The sequence below is a fragment of the Antechinus flavipes genome, chromosome 2, assembly GCF_016432865.1.
Source record: "Antechinus flavipes isolate AdamAnt ecotype Samford, QLD, Australia chromosome 2, AdamAnt_v2, whole genome shotgun sequence".
Taxonomy (NCBI): Eukaryota; Metazoa; Chordata; class Mammalia; order Dasyuromorphia; family Dasyuridae; genus Antechinus; species Antechinus flavipes.
The window spans coordinates 493,157,041-493,179,914 of record NC_067399.1 but is presented as its reverse complement, the minus strand read 5'-3'; the positions used below and the strand labels follow the sequence as shown (position 1 = coordinate 493,179,914).

The following is a 22,874-nucleotide window of genomic DNA, read 5'->3' as shown; positions in this document are numbered from 1 at the left end:
TCTGTGTTCCTACAACTATCAAGGTAATCTCCCAGCCATTTTGATCTATATCTGGTCACTAGACCCAAATAGCTCTGGAGGGAAAAGTAAGGCAGGTGACTCTGCCCAGCCCTTAAATCCCTTAAATTCAACTCACTTGCATGTCATGGCATCCCCTCGGATGTCATGGTACTCTTGGGGAACAAAGGACAAACAATAAGTTCCTACAATAGTCCTTTCCAAACCCATATTCACAGTGAATGGCTCAGGCTTGTCCCTCACCAGTCAGATGATGCTGTGAACACTGATAGGACTGCACTATGGGGAGAGAACCAAAGGACTACAGAAGTGCTTTAAATTAGTGGCCTTCTCTTGCATACATGAAATATCATTCAACTTCAACCATGTTCACAAATCTTGATTAAAACACCAGAACGACCTTTTACTTGGTCTCTGTAGGTAAATGAACTCAACATAAATTATCACCAGGATTTCTAACTCCACTGATATATAATCTTTTTTTAAAATTTTTTTAAAATTTTATTTAATAATAACTTTGTATTGACAGAATCCATGCCAGGATAATTTTTACACAACATTATCCCTTGCAATCACTTATGTTTCATTTTTTCCCCTCCCTCTCTCCCCCCCCCCCAAGATGGCAAGCAGTCCTATATATGTTAAATATGTTGCAGTATATCCTAGATACAATACATATTTGCAGAACCGAACAGTTCTCCCACTGCACAGGGAGAATTGGATTCAGAAGGTAAAAATAACTCGGGAAGAAAATCAAAAATGCAAATAGTTCACATTCATTTCCCAGTATTCCTTCTTTGGGTGTAGCTGTTTCTGTCCATCATTTATCCAATGAAACTCAGTTAAGTCTCTTTGTCAGAGAAATCCACTTCCATCGCCACTCATATATAATCACAGAATTTCAGAACTCTATAGCTGAAGAAAATGAGAATCATGGAAGGTAAGGTATTTGCCTAAAGTTACACGGCCAACGGTAGAAGATGTCCTGACAGGTCTTTTGACTTTGATTATTTATTGGAGTACTTTCTTCAGTTCGCTATATTTCTTTTCAGACAACTTGTTGCCAAAGAGTACATATTCTGGTTACTATTCTACTTCAATACTGCTGTGGGAAAAAAGTCTGGCTGGTACTGATTGACCCTAAAAATACTGGAAACATTGTTAATCTCCAGACTACAGAGGGTACTCAATAGTGACCACACAGCAAGAGCCAAACCTGGCAAACAATTCATGACTCAAAGCTCTGTAACCCTACAGTACATTCACAAAATCTTATGGATTCTCCTTTTCCCTTCAGCTGAATCAGTATTTGATAATGATGTCAACAATGTCCTGTTTTGTGGAAGAGACAGATGCAGGCTCCTTTGACCTTTTGATATCCCCCTCCACCCATCAAGCTTATCCTGGGAAATAGAGAGCTAACCATTGTTCCCACATCCTAGAATCTTCCCTCATCTTAGAGCTCTCTTATAGCAACCCAGTACTCCCTATAGCACCTGCTCTTTCTACAAGACTCAGGTAACATCTGCAACCTACCAGCCTGCCCCCCGGCACAGGGAGAGGGAGAATTCATAATCCATACCAACATACTGCCTTTCTCTCAGCCTCTTTGGGCAATCACTGCTTTTCTTAAGAATTTTCTTTCTGTGGCAGGTGAATGAAACCCTCATTTTAACAAACTGGTCCAGACCCCCCACTGGAATGTGAAGGCACATATCATACCGAATGCACAAAGATGGACCCAGTTACATTCAAGAGCTCTTTTTAAAGACCTGTCAAGTTGGAAGGTTTAATTTAAGAGGCTGCACATTCTCTTCTGAACAAAAAGAATCCTAGGAAAGAGAAAAGTAGTGAATCTGAAAAACTGGTAGTTTCTAAGGATCTTCATCAACCTTACATTCTTCCCCTTTGTTAAGGAAGGTGGCAGCCTAGTAAATGAAGCAAATTCCAGTCTCTACAGAAAGATCTGAGCCAGGTAAAAGTGGCTTGGAGCTGTAGCAATCAGTGAAGCAATAAACATCTATCTGTTGAACAGTTACTGTGTACCTAGCATTGTGTTAGGCACTATAGAGTACAAAAGCACACACATATTGATCTAGAAGGTCCCTTTGATCTGGTTGGGAAATGAAGATTCATAGAATTTCAAGTTGGATGGGATATCAGAGCATTTGGCACAAGTTCTTTATTTTATAGATGAAGAAATCTCAAAGAAATTTGATATATAGGTAGAAATGGGCAATCCCTAGATTTAAGCTTGGGTTCTCTGATTTCCAAGATCAAATTCTTTCTTCACAGATATATACACATGAAACAAGGAGGGAATAAGACAACAAAAGTGTGAATTCTGACGGTAGAGATCAATGATTTCTAGGAAAAGACTATCTTAGAAGAGGTAGGTTGGATTGGTTTCAAAAGACAGGAAGGTGATAAGAAGAGGAGGAAAGAACTACTATATGGGCCAATATGTCTGTTTCAGTAAGCAGCCTCTGTCCCAGTTCTCCCAAACACCTCCTGCTCCTCAATGGCACCAAGAAAACATCTGGGGAGGTAGGATTATGTAATGAAAACCCAGATTTAAATTATGCTTTCTGCATATATTAGTTATATAGGGGCAGGAAGGAAAAATGGAAGGAAGGAAGGAAAGGGAGAGGAAAGAAGGAAGGAGGGAAGGAACAAAGGGAAGGAAGGAAGGAGGAAGAGAAAAGGAAGGAAGGAAGGGAGGAAAGAAGGCAAGAGGGAAGGAAGGGAGGGAGGGAGAGAAGGAAGGAAAGAAGGAGTGTTTCAATTGACCAATTCCAATTCATGGGTCAGCTTTACTTACAGAGGTTGTTTGTTCTTCATTCACAAAAAGCGCTATGACTTCAGAGAGGTGATGCCATGGCATGTAAATGAATTGGATTTAAATGAGAGAGGGCTATACAAAAATCACCTGCCATATTTTCCTTGTTCCTTCCTTTCCTCCCTCTGTCCACACAGGGTATCATATCCTGACGTACAGATGCGTTTAAAGGCATTTTCCCCTTTCTTTTGCACCTCTGAACTCTTCCAAGATATCTTGGGGTTTACTGGCTAGATTTCTTTCTTAAGGACCATTCCTTAAGCCAAGACCAACCGGATTCTAATTAGCCACCAAAAGGTCCTAGGTCAAGCCTCATTTGGTCATTATTTGGGTCCTGATTGGCATAAATTGAATATAAATAGCAGTCATTTCTGCTTTGGCAGAAACACCAAAGGTCTTCCCCTTCCAGATTCATTCATTCATTTAGAGGAGATTCTTTGCCTCAGTTGCTACTGAGACTTAATCACTGACTGGGTGCAGCCTTAGTCAAACGGAAATCTGTTGAAGACCCAAGCTTAAAAAAGTCAAAGTCTCCCATCACATCCAGGGTCATCTCCAGTGGTTTCCATTTACATTTTGTCACTGGACCCAGATGGCTCTGGAGGGGAAAGTGAGGCGGGTGGCCTTGCCCAGCCCTCCTTCACTTATGTCCAACTTGTACATCATGGCATCACTTCTCTGATGTCATGATTCTCCTCAAAAACGAAGGACAAATAACAACAATGATATGAGCAAGCTCCTTAATCTTTTTGAATTTTAGTTTTCTTATTGGTAAAATGGGAATAACATTACACTTGTTAGTCCTAAGCAGGACAACATACTGATATATTAGAATGTAATCTTTCTGAGGAGGGGGAGCATCTTTCTTCCTACTTGTATTTGTATCACATTGTTGTTGTGTCCAACTCTTGCTGACCTCATGGACCATTGTACACCAATACAGTCCATGGGGTTTTCTTGGCAAAGGTACTGGAGTGGTTTGCTATTTCCTTCTCCACTGGATTAAGGCAAACAGAAGTTGAGTAACCTGCTAGGATCACAGAACTGGGTAGTCTCTGAGATCTGAACCTACTTTGCAACTCAGAGACTTAGATAATTGCCTTGAGGCACTCAAAAATTAAACTATTTGCCTGAGATTATGTTGGTCCACAAGCATTTATTAATTGTCTCCTATGTATAGTTAAGCACCAGACCTGGAGTGAGAAAAACATGAGGTAGAATCTGACCTCAGATACTTCCTAGTGATGTGACCTTAGACAGGAGACTTAATCCTGCTTGCCTCAATTTCCCTAATTGTAAAATGAGTTGGAAAAGGCAATGGCAAATCACTCTAGTATCTCTGCCAAGAAAACCCCAAATAGGGTCAAGAAGGGATAAGCACACCTAAGGGATTGAACTAGAAGTGAACAAACTAATCTGCATGGCAAAAGGATTTATTTCACCTAGGAATTCCCTGATGCATCTAAGTAGCAGGGGATAGAATGCCTGGAATCAAGAAGAAATGAGTTCCAAGCCAGCCTCAGACACTTACTAGCAGTGTTACCCTGGACAAGTCACTTAACCCTGTTTACCTAAGATGATAATAAGGGATAATAACAGCGCCAGCTTCATAAGGTTGTCCTGAGGATCAAATGAAATCACTGGTCAAGCACTTAGCACAGTGCCTGGCACACAGTAGGTCTGATATAAATGCTTATTCCCCTTATTAATCCCCTTTAATTAATTAATTAATTAATCATAGATCAATCCCCTTTTCCTGCCCCACCCCACCCCCCAAAGCCTACTTTGCAGGATTAATGTGAGAAAAATCTCCATAAACCTTTAGATGCTATAAGAGTCATAGTAGCATAGATTTAGCAGTGGAAAAAAACTTAAAAGTCAACTAGTTCAACCTTTTTTTCTTACAGAAAAGATGGAAATTAAGGAACCTGCCTAATAAGGTCACCCAGATAGCAAGTGGCAGAAACAGAATTTAAATCCAGATCCTCAGACCTCAGTTCCAGTGATCTTTGTATTGTAGCATATCGCCTCTTCAATATGAGAGCTGGTGCCTCTTGTCATATAATCCTAGAAGGCCTCACAGGTTTTTATATCTTTGGGCTGAAACAGGCATTCTCTGACTTCCCCATATTTCTTGTGACTTGCCTGCCACCTTTTAATTGAGAAAGCCACAGGTCCATATGCTCCCTGTACTCCTCCCCCTGCCCTCTGCCCCTGGGAGAAAGGAGAACAGGGGCTCTTTTATTCCTCTTCTGTTCAGTCATGCTGCTGTATTTCTAAATCCTGCTCAGTATGGAGACAGGCCTTGAAAGACTTACAAGACAAACTCAGCACCTCTCGGCTCCCACTCCTCTCTCCACAATAGTCATAAAATGGGCCTGATACATCCTGATTTCCTCAATTCCCTGAGCTAACACTCCTGTGGATTTATGTTCCACTTTTCTTTCTCAATTAGCTTGAAGGGCGCTGGGAGCTTAATGGTTTTATTATTTATGACCTCTACTGGAGGTGGCCAAGAGAGAAGGCTGGGAGTTCATCTGTCACCAGCAACATCTGTTTTCCTGGACAAGAAGACTTAGAATCATGGAACCCAGAGCTGGAAGCGACCTCAGAGGTCAAAACACCCAACTTCTTTGCTGTACTTTTGAGAAACCGAGGCCCTGGGAGCTGTTATTTGAGAGGTAAATTAAAGTCTCCTATCACTAGGAAATCAAACTGAAGATATTGGGAACTTGATGTTAACCCTTCCCACATATTAATAGCAGAGACAATTTTAGATATGGACTTGGTTAGGAAACAAATTTGTTGCCTCTGCTATTACCTTTATAGAATTACTTCTATTTTATTTTAATTTTGGTATGAAAAAAGCACAATGTTTTTCCTTTTTTCTGTCAAGAAAATTAGAACTAAAGATGCCTCAAAAGATAAAATCAGTAGGAGGCTAGGTACACCCACTCTTTTTCCCCCTAAAATCCCATTTTATGCATCTTGTTCTCTGCTCATGCTGACAGGAGCTCGCAGCCTGATTCTTGGGCAGCACAACCTACTGTACCTGGCTTAGGTGCTCTACAGTCACCTACAGCATCCCTCTCCATGCTCACCAAAAGACCGCCAACAACTGCTTCTCTTGTGTTTAGTACATGCCTTGCCGCTGCTCCCTCAAACACGTCATTTCTTACAATGCATCTACTTTCAGGTCCTGTTTGTTGGCTCTGAAGATGTGTTTGCCAGGGAGAAACTGGTTCAGAATTGTGTCTAAGATGCCTTTCAGACCGTGACTTCCCTGGTTGATGTTATTTATCCTTTATTCTCGAAGAGGACCATGACATCAGGGAAGTGATGCCATGACAAAAGCGTGCTGGCTGCAGTCCTTTAGGACTGGTCAGCATTTGAGAACTTCCATGATTTAATTTTGCTCCCTAATTATCTGCTTTTCATAAAATAATCTAAGAGGCTTTGGAATAATTATCCCTTCTCCTGACCTTGGATTCTAAAAGATCAAGATTTGTCTATTTGTTTCCTTTTCCTATGTGAAATAGGGTCTGACTAAAATACTTTTCAAGGTCTTCAAAAATGATATAACTTCAAATTATATGGAATCATATAATACAGATTGGGAACAGATTCTGGAGATCTTCTATGCCAAAAGTTCCTCATTTTAACAAATGAGAAAACTGATGCCCCTGAAAGGGCAGTGACTTCTTAAGACCACACAGAAAGTCACCATAGAAGAGCTGGCCCTGAACCACCTCTCCAGACCCCCAAGGCTAGTAGTGATTTTTCCACTATAACTTTTTTCACCAGTGTTATAAGTTGGTGCAGTAGCTTCTTGCTCTTTCTTTCTTTCTTTCTTTCTCCTTCCCTCACTCCCTTTTTTCTTTCTTCTTCTGTTCCTCCCTCTCTTCTTCCTTCCCTCCCTTCCTCTCCTTCTTTCTTTCCTTCCTTTCTATCACACGAGTTTTGGCCATATATGTTGTTATGTAATGGTTACTGCAGAGCCAGAGAGAGTGAGAGCAGACTACATAATAATACTCATGGGGATCCCTTCTCCTGCTTCTCACTATGACCAAACTCCAGAATTTGTAAATGAGATATGCATGTGAAGGGTAGCAAGACCTTATCTATATTTCTGGAAGGTCTAAAAAGTTAATTTATTATCCAGAAAAAGAAAAGAATATTGCAAAAGAATCATCTCTAAACCTATTTATTAAGAATGAAACCACTGTCAATCACATCACCCTCCTAATGTCACTGACTCTCTTCAAGAATGAAGGACAAATAACAACAATCAATTTAAAATTTATCAAGTGCTTGCTGTGTGCCATGTGCCAAGGATGCAAAAACAAAAAGCAAACAAACAAACAAATCCCAAACCCCAAATCAACAATTCTTTCAGGGGATTTACATTTTACTGAGGAAACCAACATAAGTATGTGTGTGTGTGTGTGTGTGTGTGTGTGTGTGTGTGTGTGTGTATGTGTGTGTAAAAATAAAATACAAAATTATTTGGGGGGGGAACCATACTGGCAGTTAAGGGACTCAAGAGAGGTCTTATTAGTATATGCAACAAAAATGAAGAAAGGAAGAAAAGAATATGTTTTAAGTTTTGTTATAGCTTTTTTTTTTTTTTACAGTAAGATACTTCAAATGTCTTTAGTTTCATTCGTGGGTATGTGTGCTACCAATACAGATTATAAACTCTCTATGAGTATATTGTTTGTCTCCTCTGGAACCTGTTAACCCTATAGAACTTGCATGAGCCACAGAACTCTGGATCACTTTCAAGACATGATGTAGTGCTACATCATGCAAGAGTAATGGCTCTGGGATCAATAGGACCTGGGTTCCTACGACCCCTCTTGTTACTCATTCTGTAACTTTGGCAAATCACTCTTTGGACCAGTTTTTTTTAATCTGTTAAATGAGGAGACTGGATCTAAGCTCCCTTATAGCTCTCCAGATAGGATCCCTTTGGCACTGGAAGAGGTTGTCTTTAGGTGGTAACAAGAAAAAGGCTTACAGACTTTTGAGAGAAAAAGTGCTTTTGAGGCTTTTATGACTTCTTTGAAGGAAGGGCTGGTGAGACCTTTCACACTTCTCAGAGAGTTGTGCCAATTTAACAGTGAAGTTATGACCCTTTTAAATAGGACTCTTGCTTTAAATTATTGTGCCTGATCTCTGATGTGATTCTAATCACATAGATTTACCATTTGGCTGGTAAAGAAAAACATGCTCGTCATTCCCGTGACATTTAATTAAGTTTGAAAAAAATTCTAATTAGCTAATTCATAAAAATTTGTAATTATTACTTATATATTATATAGTTGTATTTAATATTATACTTTGTTATATTTTTAATTCAAATATTTATATCATTCAGGAATTGTTGAAAATGCAAAAGAAGTTGCAAAAAAGTCACTGCCCCTAAACATAGTATTCATTAACTATACTACAATGGGTTTATTTCCAAGTGTCAGAAAACATAAAATGTGAGAAGGCTCATATGAAATAAAAAATAGCCATAGAGGTGGGGGGAAAGCACAGAGCTCATAAACCAGGAATGAGCTCATTCTTGAATCAGTGATCTTCTTTCTTGAACAGATATAGAATTCTAAAAAAGAACAATACAATTTGGGAAATACTATACAATAACCTCAACCACAAAAGACACATGCAGTTCAATCTTTATGTACCACAGGCCTAACCAAGCCCAAAATGTTGAGCAGTCAATTCTTTTGTATTTCTATTTAGCCACCTCCATTCATCTTAGAGCCTTTACCTTTCCTGTGATTGGTCAAAACACTTGCAACAAGCAGAGAGATTTCTTTTTAGAATCTAACAAGTAATTAAGACATCAAGAATTTCCCAGCTGATGAGAAATCAGATGGACTTTATGCTATTATTCTGACATAAAAATCTTTAGGCTTATGGAATAAATAAAGGAAAAAAAAGTGCTATCCTTCAGCAATAGAAAACTTGCCTTCTATTCCATCCAATACCATTTTCATGCTCATGATGTCAAGACATATCAAGGTACATCCTTTTGAATACTTTTAAAGAAAAGTAGAAAAAGGAGGCAACTGATACTTGAGATAATGTTTTCCTAAACCAAAAAATCTATAAATTATGTGGCTAACAGCATAAATCTATCTAAGCTTTTGGAAATGCAGCAGAAATGTCCTGAGTTTTTATCTAAAGATAAAGGATGTAACTGTTCATTATTATTTATGAAGTAATTTTTATAGCCTGTATTTTTTTTTCTTACAAATTTAAATCAGAATAGCAGAATGAAACCAGAAGCTTTTCTCACAATAGGTGATTTCTTTTAAGGATGTTGAATGACTTTTTTTCACTGGATGGGTGTAACCTGCCTAGTATATTACATACAATAATATTGGTCAGGGATAGCTGTATCTTAGGTGAGGAAGAAGTTTTCAGATTACTAATATGTTTGAAAATGTCACTGAATATATCCTTTTAGGGATCGACATCCAAACATGATACCCTATTTCACTATGAAAAAATCTGAAAAGTTAATTCATAGTTATGCAAAATCTACCAGTTAATGTGTAAAGTTAACCAGTTAAATCTTGTACGAAGCCACACCCCTGTTCTCTGTGGATTACAGTCCAGTCTTTCTAGAAATTCCATTATGTTCCAACAGAAAACAGCCTGAATTCTACAATCTGGCACCTGATAGTGGGAAATGAACTTTAAGTGATTGCCTCCATAGTTCACTTTTAATTTTCATTAAATTTATGGCCCAATGAGCTACCACTAATTATTTAAAACATGTGAGCCAATTACATTGTTATTTTGGTGATTCTATCCCATATAAAATATAATTCTTTATAATATTCCTTTATGAGGGTATTTTTCTGTAATTAGATAAAATTGACACATCCATTTAAAACCCTGATTAGTCTGCATGTATAAAAAGAGCCGTACAGATTGAGCACAAAAATGATGAGAATATCTAACGGGCAAAGTCACAACCCTTAATGTTCAAAAGTATTTAAAATGCTAAAAACAGCTACTTAATAATCATAGAATATTTTAAATTATATTAGTGCTGTCTCAATTAGCATTGTTTATGTCTTAGCTCTGAGATGTTTTTGGAATTCCTTTCTAAGCCACAAACTAAACCAAACACTAATTCAGACACACAAATACAATTTCAGCATCTCCCCCCCAAACTCCAACCCCCACTCTCACCCCTACCAAACCCTACACTATTTTCTGCAAAATTTTTCTGTTATGGGGTATTCATTATCATCATAAAACATATTATATAGCACTTTAAGCTTTACAAAGCCATAAAAGACAACCTAATTGGAAAACAGACCACATAAATGATTACAATTTCCTCCACAATACCTTCTCTAAATCAGTAGTAATTAAAAAGAAATCAAACCATTTCTGCAATGTTCTTAGCCAGGTGTAACATTTTTTATCTAAGCAGCATCCAATATTCATTCCTTTATTTGATTATTTACTATCAGAATATGTTCTAGCATCCTGGACAACACATTACAACATGGAAGCTATTGAAAATGAAGTTAAGAAATAAAGTTGTTACTTTTTTTGCTAATAGTGACTAAAAAATAAGGTGCCAAAATAGCCTTTATCACAACCGAGGGGCCAGTCTGACAATTCTCTATCACCACTACGAAATCACGAGGTTCTCACTGGGCTTCATGGACATGGCTTATTCTGTGTAATATGAGACACAGCGATCTGGGTGAAATAAAAGAGCACCGTAGCTGATGTTGGCTAGCTTGGTGTGTTAGTCTTAGCTTCCTGGTTGTGAGTTAGGGGATAGCAGAAAGTGCAATGAATGGACATAGGAGTCAGAAGGTTGATACCAAGTGCCTCTCTGGGGCTCACTGGCCGAGCAACCTTAGGCAAGCTATTTAACTTCTTTGAATTTCAAGCTTTCTCATTTGTAAGGGAAATTTTAAAAGAATCACAGAATTTTGGACTTGGAAGGGGCCTTTGCAGCCATCTAGTTCAATCCATAACTGAATAAGAATCTCCACTTATAAATTTTATTTCTTTCATTCTCAGCTTCCAATTGTCTACCTCCTTTTATCTCTCCTGCTCCCCACACATTGAGAAGGCAAGAAAAACAAACTTTTAACATGTATGAAGACACATAAACATAGTTCTGCAAAGAATTTTCACTCATAACATACTTGACAAATGGTTACTCAGCTATTGCTTAGAGGCTTCCAAAGGAAAGAAATCCATTTTTTCCCCTAATGAAGCCTTTTCCATTTTGGGATATTTCTCACTGTAAGGAATTATTTCCCACTTAGCCTAAATGTACCACTTGGAAACTTCTGCCTGTGCTCCTAATTCTGCTCTTTGGAGTCAAAGAGAATGAGTTGATCGCTCTCTCAAATGACAGCTTTCCAAATAAACTGAAGACAGCTATCATGTTTCCCCAATCTTCTCCTCCCCAAGCTAAGCAACCTCAGATTCTTCAATTAATGTCCACTCAACTCAAGGCTCTTCTTCACCCTGACTCCTTACTCCTGGAAGCTATGGCTTTCTTTATACAGACCAAAATGGGCTTTTTGGGGGGCTGCCATATTTGTTGCTTTTCATTAAGCTTACAGCTTACTGATATCCCCTAATCTTTTTTTTAAGGCAAACTATTGTCTAATGGTGACAAACCCATTTATATTTGTGAAATCAATGCATCTTCATTCCAAGTGTAAAACTTTACATTTATCCTTTAACTTTTTTAGGCTTGAGTGACTTTCTATACTCTTATGATATTTATAGATCCAAATTCTATCATCTAATAGATTAGCCATTCTTCCTAATTTTACATCAATTGCGAATTTGATAAGGATACCATCCATGCCTTTATCCAAATCACAGATAATACCAACTTTATATTTCAACAGTTGTCTGGTAGAATGTTCTACATGTTATTAAGAATGGTATTTTTGTATTGCACAGAAACCAGCAACTACTCTCTAAATATTTCTCCTGGGCATGTGGAGTCACCATCTTGGTTTCCTTACCCCACCCATTACACAATTCCTTTGAATTTCTCCATAGAAATCTGTGCCTCATAAGCTCCAAGTCATGATTTTGTAAATGAAAACTATTTACAAGAATTTGTTATTGGAATGCCACTGTTACTAGCCACACATTTCATAGCTAATATAAGTTGAGCTTCCGATCAGGCACATTGCCTTTAGAGCCGAACACACAGGACAGTCAGTCTCTGTTCATGAGTATCTATGGAGTCCTCACTATAGCTTTTTACAGGAATCCTTTGGAGTGCTGTCTTTTGGACCATGGTCATGCATCTCCTTTTGAACAAGCTCAGCCCCTTTCCAATAATAATCTTTTGATCTTACTCTAGTCACTTTCCCCCCCTCAAAATTATTTTCGAGATTCTAAAATGTGGGTAGAGATAGTCCCAACATTTCTGATTATTTGTATCCTTCCAACACTAGCTTGTCTTTCCCTACCTAGGACTACCTCAAATGCCAATATGAAAAACCATTTGGGACATCAGAGACTTCCAAGGATAAGTCTACGTGCAGTCTTTCGATTAGATTTCCTTTATATGCAATTAGGAATTTTCATTCTAAAATGGCACACTGTTCTCCTTGGAGAGTTCAGCTCTCTTTGAATGAAGAGGTAGATAATATTACCCTTTTGGGGAATCTGTATATATTTTTAAACACCTTATTAAGTCAGCCTAATTTATGTAGCATCTTCAAGGGAAGTGTGGAAGTCAACGTGGGGAGAATAGCTGCTTGGCTGATGCAAAGTTAATTTGCAGAGATTTCTTCCCTTCCCCCTTCCTCTTAGCCTAGCCCGAAATGCGAACACACTCGGCTCTTTCCGAAGTGGCTCGGCTCTAGCCTCCCGGGGAATCGAATAGCACCCGAATATAGCCGAGACTCTCCGAGTTTCAGCACCCGGTCAGTCACTGGGCTGAGCCCGGTGCTGCTGAGCTCTCGGACCCAATCGACTTTTCTAGCCTCAGCTGGGCGCTGTCCACCACTCGCAATGCCTGAAACACAACGCAGCGCCGGGCTGCACTGGCTTTTAAAGGGCCCGGGAACCCGTCTCTGTCGATTAGAGACTTTAAAAAAAATCTTGCTTATTGTTATTTATTTGAATGTGTGTATTATAAGTGACCTGTAATGCAAATGCAGCATGCACCTTGTTGCAAATAGAAACTCCCTAGGCCCCACTTCCCAAATTCACTTAGGTTGGACAGGGCTCTAAAAAAACCTCAAGTCAAATTAATCGCGACTCCGGAGGGGTGCAGCAAGCTGAGATGCCCCCTTGCAAAAACTCCCCCCAAGGGGTTTCTCGTGCAAATATAGCAATATGAAAAACAGATGGGAATTTTTAAAGAGCTGCTTCACGGTACAATCATGGCGCCGCTTCGAACCAGCTTGTCATGCCAGTTATACGTGCAAGATTGGGGCTTTAACTCCCGCCCCCCCCCCCCATCTTAGTTCTGAAATCGCAAACAGGCTTCCTCCCTCACCCACTTCTCCAAGAAAGAGATTTTTATTTTCCATTGTTTTCCTGCGGGATGCAATTACTTCAGCCATTCTGTCAATTTGAAAAATAATCATTTTTGTTTACTGCATAGCAACCCCTAATTAGGAACCCTGTGTATATGTAAAGGTGTCACAGCAAACCGACGTGGAAGCCTCACTAAACGGTCTCAAACGAACTCCAAATGGGGAGAAGAACGGAAGTAGCAAAGACACAAGATTGGTGGTGGGGATTGGAGCATAAAAATCTCAGTACCTTCACCTTCTAAGTCTCCCCACCCAAATCTAAAACAAACCTGCTTTAGAACTCCCCAAGAAATGGTTGATGTCAAGAGCAAGGAACGATAAAGTGTGTGTGTGTGTGTGTGTGTGTGTGTGTGTGTTCAGGAAGAGGGTGAGGCTTTTATGGAGATTTTAAGATTTTTCTCTCACGTAAAAATAGTATCAATAAAAGAAAACATTTCTATCAGTCAAAATTGATTTCCAGATACCTAATTATGGCAAGACTGACCCTTTGGGCAAAGGGGACTTGGGGTGGCAGCAAGACTTGTAAATCTGCCTGGTAGGTAGATTTATATATAACATACCTTATTCAGCAAACAAATAATATAAGTGGCATGGAGCTAACCCAGCTGCCCATGTCAAGAGATCATCAGGAAGGGTGGGGGCAGAGAGGAAAGAGCTGAGAGATAGAAAGCTGACATTAAGCTTAATTGACACTGGTCTGTTTGATGGCTCTACTCTGGTTACATCTGTGCCATTCACATCAACCTGGAAAGCTACTTTCCCCTCTCATTTCTGAGCCTCCCAACCCATAGGGGTATATGTGTATGTTTCTATATATGAGAAAGAGAAAGCTAGAGATAGAGAAACCCCCACTACCTCCAATTCAGCACCAAAACCATGAACAGCAGACACTTGATTTTCCACCCAGAGCAAAAGACAAGGTCCCCTCCCCTTCATCTTCTAGTCAAGCTAGAAATAAATCCCTGCCACAGGTGCAGCTGTGAGAAGGGGAGGGGAGAGAAGGATGGAGGTTGGGGGTGGGGTGGGGAGGGAAGGGACAGGGAAAAACACCCCACTAGTAGGAAATAACATTCACAATATTGCCAATAGTGATGATGCTCTGATCAATATGGCGGACACTGTCATTCATACAACTACAGCCCCCACCATCATTCTTTTTCCTCACCCCTCCCTAAAAACAACCCTCCTGGGAGATGGGATGGAAGGAAGAGAAACACCTAAGGTGGGAAGGGAGCTACAGGGGGAGTCAAAGTGTGATGTGTTTGTGAGCAAGAATTACAAACAGGGCCTAAAGAAGAGCTGGAAAAAGAGTAGGGGGGGGGGGAATTAAAATCCCAATACAATAGGGACTTACTTCATCTGCTTCACAATGGTGCTTTTGCCTGATTCTCCGGCCCCTGTAGGGACAGACAAAATGGAAAGAAGCTAGTCAGTGTCAGGCTGGAAGAACTGGGAAATTACACTGGGAGGAAGAAGGAACCAGCTGGACTAAAGGATGCAGGGGATCAGGGTTTTTTTTTGGCGGAAGACTTGTGTGTATGCAATGGCTTGGTTATCTTGTTGCAAATCTAACAAGGGAAAAATCTCTCTGGACTCAGGACAAGTCTTCCTGGGTACAGGACAAGGGAGAAGGGTGAGGAAGGGGGTAAAATATAGAGGTGGCCGTAGGGGCGTTGTTTGGAATAGGATGCAGCCTGGCTGTTCAGGGGGCCTTGGTGGAGAGGGGTGGGGGTGAGGAAGTGGCCAAGGCTCTCTTACCCAGCAAGAGTAATTTCACGTCTTTGGCGGCGCTGATGCCATCCTCTTTGAGGTTTTTCTCAATCGCTTTGCTCCTCTCCAAGGCGGCTCTCTCCTCTGCGCTCAATGTACATCCCATCGTGACACCCAAAACAGCCCGCACGCCTCGGCTGGCACGGTTCCCCTGCTCGGCTTGACCCCCCCACCCCCCCAGAAATATTTATTTCTGTCCTTTAAAAAAAATCGCTAATTTTCTTTCCTTCTTTCTTGTCTTTTTTTTTCTTTTAAAAAGAAATCAAGTTTCCCAAACACAATAAAAATGCAGCCCCTCCCCCCAAAAATTCGCAAGGTGGATTTCAGGCTACTGCCCCCTTTTCCGGTCACCTGCAGAAGGAGGCTGGATTCGGGGCTGGGGTCGGGGCTGGGGTTGGTAGCTCTAGAGACAGGGTTGCGGGTCTCTCTCCGCTGCTTGCAAGCAAAGCATCCGAAAAGAGACAACCACCGCCGGGGACCCGGAGCAGCGGCAGGGGAAGCAGCAGCAGCAACAGCAGCAGCAGCAGCAACAGCAGCAGCAGCAGCAGCGCTAGGCTGCGGACACCGAGGATTATTAAAAAAAAAATTTAAAAATTAAAAATAAAAAGGGCAGAGACTCGATGGAGCCAGGAGCCGGAGGAGGGTGGGGATGGGGGGCAGGGTGGATCCTTAGACTAGAGAGGATTATTAGGATGGTGATTAGTATTGCATCCCCTCCCCTTCTCTTTCTTCTTTTTTTCCCTTTTCCCTCTTCTTTGGGGGGCTTTGCAAGCTGTGGGGAAGGGGGGAAGGGGGGAAAGGTTTCTAGCGGGCGGTGGCGGCGGCGACAGCGCTGGCTCCCAGAGATCGCATCGTTCAGTGGATCCTAATGGAGAGAGAGAGAGAGAGAGAGAGAGAGAGAGAGCGAGAGGAGAGAGAAGAGAGGAGAGGGAAAAAAAAAGAAGGGGGAAAGAGAGCCTGGGAGGGAGGGGGGATGAGAGGGAAGGGGGAGGGAAGGAAAAGAGCGGAGTGCGCGAGTGCGCCAGGGGTTCTAGCCCACACCGCACAGGCTCGCCGGCCTCAATGACGTCAGCAGGGACGCGCGCCTGCCCGCCCTGGGGCTCGCGAGCCGGCTGCTTCGCCGGGCCCTGGGGAGGGGGAGCGAGCGAGCGAGCAAGCACGCGCGCGTGCGCGCGCGCGAACTCCAGAGAACTCTCTCCTCTCCCTCCCCCAAGACGCTGCCGTGAGAGGACGGAGGGCGGAGTCTGGAGTCCAGGAGGGCGCGCTCGCGAGAACGCGCCCTCAGCTCCTCAGCCCCGCCCTTTTCTCGTTCTCAATGGGAGAGCTGCGGCGCAAGGGCAGTGTAGCGAGATGGGGGGCTGGAGGAGGCTGGGGTAGCGTTCTCGCGCCTCCTCCCTTCACTCCCCTCTTCTGCCTTCTTGATTCTTCTGCATTCTCCCTTCCTTCTTCCTATCCTTTTCTGCAGCTGAGGTTGTATTAGCTAGGGGCCAGCCACACCAGCCAAGAGAAGGCACTTTTTACGTCCACGCTACTTTCTTTAATGGGATTTTAGCTGAGTTTCCTATTACTTTTCTGGTGAAGACATGATTTTACTGAAAGGCTCCGGGCCATCTGCAGAAGGTCCAAGAGTCTGGAAGAGGTTTAATGCTAATAAGGACCTCAGAGGTCATCCAGTTCCATCCCCTTATTTTATAGTTAAGGAAACAGGCCCAGAAGGACCTTATAGGCTATTTAATCCAACCTCCTCTTCCCCCTATTTTCCAGATGAGGAAACTGAAGGCTAGAGAGTAGAGAAGCTGGAATTCAGACCCAAGTCCTCTAATTTATAATTCATACAGCATTGCTAGCTGTAAGGAACTTCTGATCATTTAATTAATTCTTTATCTATAAAGAAATTTAGATCCAGAGTGGGTGAGTAAATTTCCCAAGACTTGAATTGTCAGAACTAGAAGGATCTTGGATTATAGATTTCAACTCATTCCTTACCATGGGAAAATTGAGGCCTAGAAAGAAGAGATTTGCTCAGTCACTGAGTTCCTTGATAGATCAGATTTTGAAACCCAGTTCTTTTCTGAATCTATGCTTTTTTCCCCTTACAAATTGCTAAGGAAGTAAAGATATTCTTCCCTATAAGAGCATGAGAATATCAACAAACATTTATTAAATGCTAAATATATGCAGCACATTGGGAATGATACAAGATTTGAATAATACAATCCCTGCCTTTAAGGAACTTCCAATTTAACTTTTTGCTTCATACAAAGAAAATGTTTTATGGCATCTTTTGACTCAAATCATTGGTTTTGGATAGAGTAGGTTTAATTTTGACAAATTCAGGGCATTTAAATCCTTCCTGAGAAGGAGGTGTTTTGAGGTAGATTCTTAGTGAAGAAAAAGCTATTCTCCACATTTCTTTCCTTATGTATCTCTCCCTTTCATTTTTCTCATTCCAAATAGAAATTGAACAATGACCTAATCCATCAAAATATTTAGCTGATTCAATATTGTATATTTCCCCCAAATTCCCCAAATGAATTCCTCCAAATAATTGGGTTTGTGATCCAAGGAAGCTCATTCTAAGTGTAAAGCAGTTTTTAATAATTGATTCAAAGATGTTGCTTCTTCAGGAGAAATCTCTCCTGAACAACTACACTAGTGGGAAAAGCTTCAAGAGCAACATAAACTAGTGAAATCCATGTCTAGAATCCTTAAACATTATCATGGCTCTGAAAACAAATAGCTTTGCTTCACTGCAATAATAAGAGGAGACATTCCTGTTTTGGGAATGTAAATGTTGATAATCAAAATAAAGGTCTGGGAATGTTTGAGATCACCTAGAAGAAAACACTTGTTTTGAACTTGAAGAATTCTAGAATATTGGCTGAGATAGAAGATTAGCCAAAAGATGTGAATAAGAATCACATAGCCTGAGAAGAATGGATAAGTTGCACTGGTAGAGGGAAGGGTTATCTAAATCAATTTGATCTCAAATCCATTAGCCCACTGAAGTAGACAAAGATCTATCTAGCTATATTAAAGTAAATATTTCCTAGTACAGATGAAAAGACTATATAATATAATAATTCTATAATCTATAATAAATTCTGTTGTAAAGTGAAGATTTAGAATTTAAATGATCATATTTGTTTTAAAGTGGAAGAATACGTGTAATTCTAGTCTTCAAAAATTTTTTCTGGTAATCAAAAATTATAAATTAGAATTCAGTTAGAAATATCTTTAGATTCTCTTTAGATTTCACTTAAGAGAGTTTGCTATCCTCTTTCCCCCACCAAGGATACTAAGGCAGTGGTTCATAAATGCATGCTTGAAACTTCTTACAAGTAGAAACTAACTATCCTTTACAGAGAGGCATTTTAAGAATCATGGAATTATAGATATAGTGCTTAAAAGGACCTAGGAGGACAAGACTAAAAGATAGAATAAGCCATTATTCCATTGCAGGAAATGGTGATATCTTATATTTGAATTAAAGATCTGTCTTGCCACCTAATACTTATTCACCATCACCACTTCTTGGGACAAACATTCGACTGGGAATCAGAAGAGAAAGATTTTACTCCAGACTTTATTCACCAATTACATGAACTTGGATAAATACTTTCTCTTCTTTTGACTTCATTATTTTTTTATTTTTAAAATGAAGAAATTGGACTAGAATAGCCTTTGCCATTCTAAAGTTCTGTGATTTTTGTTGTTATAGTTTGCCTTTAAGGCTTAATCCTATGAGCACCTCTTGTTGTAGTTGTTGGTCTTTTATACTTAGAGAATCAATGACATCATGATGTTGAGTTCCATATTGAATTATCAGTTTAGGAGGCTCTATCACAGTTTGGGTACAAATAGTCTGCATGAACATTTGAGATATAGATGTCTCTAGATTTGTGTATCTCACATTTTCTTTTGTGCTACTGTAATTTTGATTTGTTTATAGAACATAGCACCTTCTTACTGGGCAATTCTGTGCCTGAATCTTCCATGTCTCATACTCGAAACCAAACTTCTTCAGAGTGACCTTGAGAGTGTCCTTGGACCACTTCTTCTAACTTCATGTTGACTTCATAGTTGTGTGCCTCTGAAACCTAGATAGTCTACTAATACCATGTTAGAAAATCGAAGCTCTTCCATTTGGTTTAGGAAGAGTCTGAAGATTACTCGTACTGGACACTGAATTCCTCTCTTAGTGATTGCCAAGCAATCAAAACCTAAAACAGAGTATAATTCCAATGGACTGGTCATGTAGCACAAAAGCCAAAGTCACACTTAGCTAAAAGGTGACTTTTTGGAGAACTCAAACAAAGCAAGAACTCTTGATAACATCCACTTTGCATGATAATCCAAAAACCCCCATGACAAAACATCCTTGGCTTCCATGATCTTTCATTTCTCTTACTAGACCTGATAGAATAAAAACATAAACTTGTATTTTGGGATTTGGTTTGGATTTTTTTTTGAGGGATGTTTTCATATGAACATTGTTGTTTGTCATATTTTATTTTTTAAGGTAATCTTGATGACAGGGGAGTAAAACAGTATTCCCTTTAACCTGTAAAATTAATCACTCTGAAATTGGGTCCCCATTTTCATTAGCAAAAGAAGAGAGATTGGGGTCTCCCAGACTCTAGAGAATCTATGAGAGAGAGAGAGAGACAGAGAGAGAGAGACAGAGAGAAAGAGAGAGAGAAAGAGAGAGAGAGAGAGAGAGAGAGAGAGAGAGAGAGAGAGAGAGCGCGCATATCCTCCTGGGTGGGCTTTTCTTTTTCTTTCTTTCTTTCTTTTTTTATTTTATTTTTATAGCTTTTTTATTTACAAGTTATATGCATGGGTAATTTTACAGCATTGACAATTGTCAAGCCTTTTGTTCCAATTTTTCCCCTCCTTCCCCCCATCCCCTCCCCCAGATGGCAGGTTGACCAATACATGTTAAATATGTTAAAGTATAAATTAAATACAATATAAGTATACATGACCTAACAGTTATTTTGCTGTACAAAAAGAATCAGACTTTGAAATAGTGTACTATTAGCCTGTGAAGAAAATAAAAAATGTCGGTGAACAAAAATATAGGGATTGGGAATTCTATGTAATGGTTCATAGTCATCTCCCAGAGCTCTTTCGCTGGGTGTAGCTGGTTCCATTCATTATTGCTCTATTGGAACTGATTTGGTTCATATCATTGCTGGAAATGGCCACGTCCATCAGAATTGACCATCATATAGTATTGTTGTTGAAGTATATAATGATCTCCTGGTCCTGCTCATTTCACTCAGAATCAGTTCATGTAAATTCTCTCCAGGCCTTTCTGAAATCATTCTGCTGGTCATTTCTTACTGAACAATAATATTCCATAACATTCATATGCTACAATTTATTCAGCCATTCTCTAACTGATGGACATCTACTCAGTTTCCAGTTTCTGGCCACTATAAAGAGACCTGCCACAAACATTCTTGCACATACAGTCCTTTTCCCCTCTTTAACATTTCTTTGGGATATAAGCCTGGCTGGGCTTTTCTAAGGCAAATAACCCTATTGATCTTTTGGGGATGCAGACCCTTTTCAGGAAATTCCAAATTTCCTAAGCCTTCAAAACGATTTCCATTCAATTGGAGATCTAGGTCTGGGGACTTGGGCTTTCCTTTCAACCTGAAACCTGAGCCTCAAGATTCCCTATTAAAGGGCAATTTTAAACTCATTTCTTTGCAGAATGCCCAAAGCCTTCCAAGACTTCTGCCCTCTGTGGAGAGATCCTCTTCTCAGTGAAAAACCTTTTGTTATTTCTCTGCCAGGACTTTGCCACTGAAGAAGTCAGTCTTTCTAGCAAAACTGGCCTCTCATCCAACAATAAACTTCCCTTTTTGCCACCTAAAACTCTTAGGGTTCGTGAGACCTGAACCTACCAAAAGGGGATTCCCACAACTCTGACTGCCACTAGAACTCCATTACTAATATCTTAAAATACTTGGTCCTTATAAAATATTAAATGTTCATGAAGTAGTTTATAAAATAATATGGTGTATATATTCTGCTTAATGGAAACCTCAAAAGAACTCACAAAGCAGAACCAGGCTACAGGTGTGTCTTATTGCACATTCTAGATATTGGACTCCCCCTTTTAAAAAAACAAATTGAAGGTTTGTGGCAACCTTGAATTGAGGAAATCATTTGTTATCATTTTTCTAACAGCATGTTCTCATGTCTTGTCACATATGGTAATTCTTGTAGTATTTCAAACTTTTTCATTATTACTCTATCAGTTCTGGTGATCTGTGATAAGTAATCTTTGATATCACTATTGTAATTCTTTTGGGGGCACCACAAACCATGTCCACGTAAGATGGGCAACTTAATTGACAAATGCTGTTTATGTTCTGACCAGCCATTCCCCTGACTCTGTCTCTGTCATTTGGTCTCCCTCTCCCCAGATGTCTCCATTACCTGAGACACAACAACACTGAAGAATATTAAATAAACTTGACTGATAGAGCAGTGTCACTGGTTTTTTGAGAGTATTGACTCCAATTTTGAAAGTTCTACTGTGGATAAAATGTTATCAAACAGCTTTGCAAACTACAGAGAAATCTTTTGTGAAAGGAGGAATCAATGCAGCAAACTTTAAAGTTGCCTTACTTTCAAAACTATGGTATAGTGTAAATGTAACTTTTATATGCATGGGATAAAAAAAAGGTGACTTTCTTTATTGTAATATTCACTTTATTGTAGTGATCTGGAATCCATAATATCTTCAAGGTATGTTTGTATTGCTCTGGTTCCCTCAGAGGACTATAAGTAGGTTTAAATGGCTACTAAGTTTATTTGGCCTTTAATTGATTCATTCATTTTGTGGGTCAATGGTCTTTACTGTTTCCTCATCTCAGCTGAGTGTTTTATATTGGAATTATTTCAATTTCCCTTTCTGTTATTTTTTTAAAAATAATTGTTTGACTAAAGTTGTTGACTGAATGAAAACTATAATATGTAGCGGAACAAGTCATTTTCACTTCTTTTTGAGGCATGCAATATTGATGTTTAAACAGTAACATTGCCACTTAATTTGTGGATGAACTAATTGATATGAGATGTGGGAAATGTAACCTTTACAGCAAGGGTGGGAAATCTTCATATTCAAGGTCAGATTTAGCTCTTAGATTTTAGTGTTTGGGTTCAAGATCATTATCTAAGGCAGCACTCTTAATCTGGAGTCTGTGAAATTACTTTAAAATACAATTTTTATATTGATTTCCTTCATTAATACAATGTACTTTATATTTAAAAACATTCTGAAAATGCATTCTGAAAATGAACATGCATGACACAAGAAAGAATTAAAAACTCCTAGTCTAAAGAAATTTTTTTACTAGGCAGTTGCTTTTGTTTTAAATAATGTTTTATATTCCTTATGTTCAAGGAACTTTCATTTAAAGAGGAGTTGATTGAAATGTTTTCTGCTTCTCTTTCAAAGAAAAAAAAGCTAAATTAAGTTGCTTTTTAAAAATTTGTATCTGGCCTTTAATTGATTCATTCATTTTGTGGGTCAATGATCTTTAATAGAAAATTGGTTCTCCATCTCAGCTGAATGTGTTATATTGAAATTATTTCAGTTTCCTTTGCTATACCTTTTAAGAAAATAATTGTTTTTGCTGAAACTGTTGTCTGAGTGA

The 22,874-nt window shown here is 39.6% G+C and overlaps 1 protein-coding gene across 3 annotated transcripts in view; it reads right to left on the bottom strand.

The window, feature by feature from the left end:
• GNAO1 (G protein subunit alpha o1) overlaps positions 1 to 16,093 on the bottom strand; it is a 250,072-nt gene extending 233,979 nt beyond the window's left edge. For all 3 annotated transcript variants that reach the window (XM_051979874.1, XM_051979876.1, XM_051979877.1), the window contains exons 1-2: positions 15,184 to 16,093; positions 14,780 to 14,822 (exon numbers count right to left, since the gene is read on the bottom strand). In XM_051979874.1, coding sequence (XP_051835834.1) covers positions 14,780 to 14,822; positions 15,184 to 15,301 — 161 coding nt within the window. In that variant the 5' untranslated portion in view covers positions 15,302 to 16,093. The remainder of the gene's footprint in view (positions 1 to 14,779; positions 14,823 to 15,183) is intronic.
• Between the last annotated feature and the right edge of the window lie 6,781 nt (positions 16,094 to 22,874).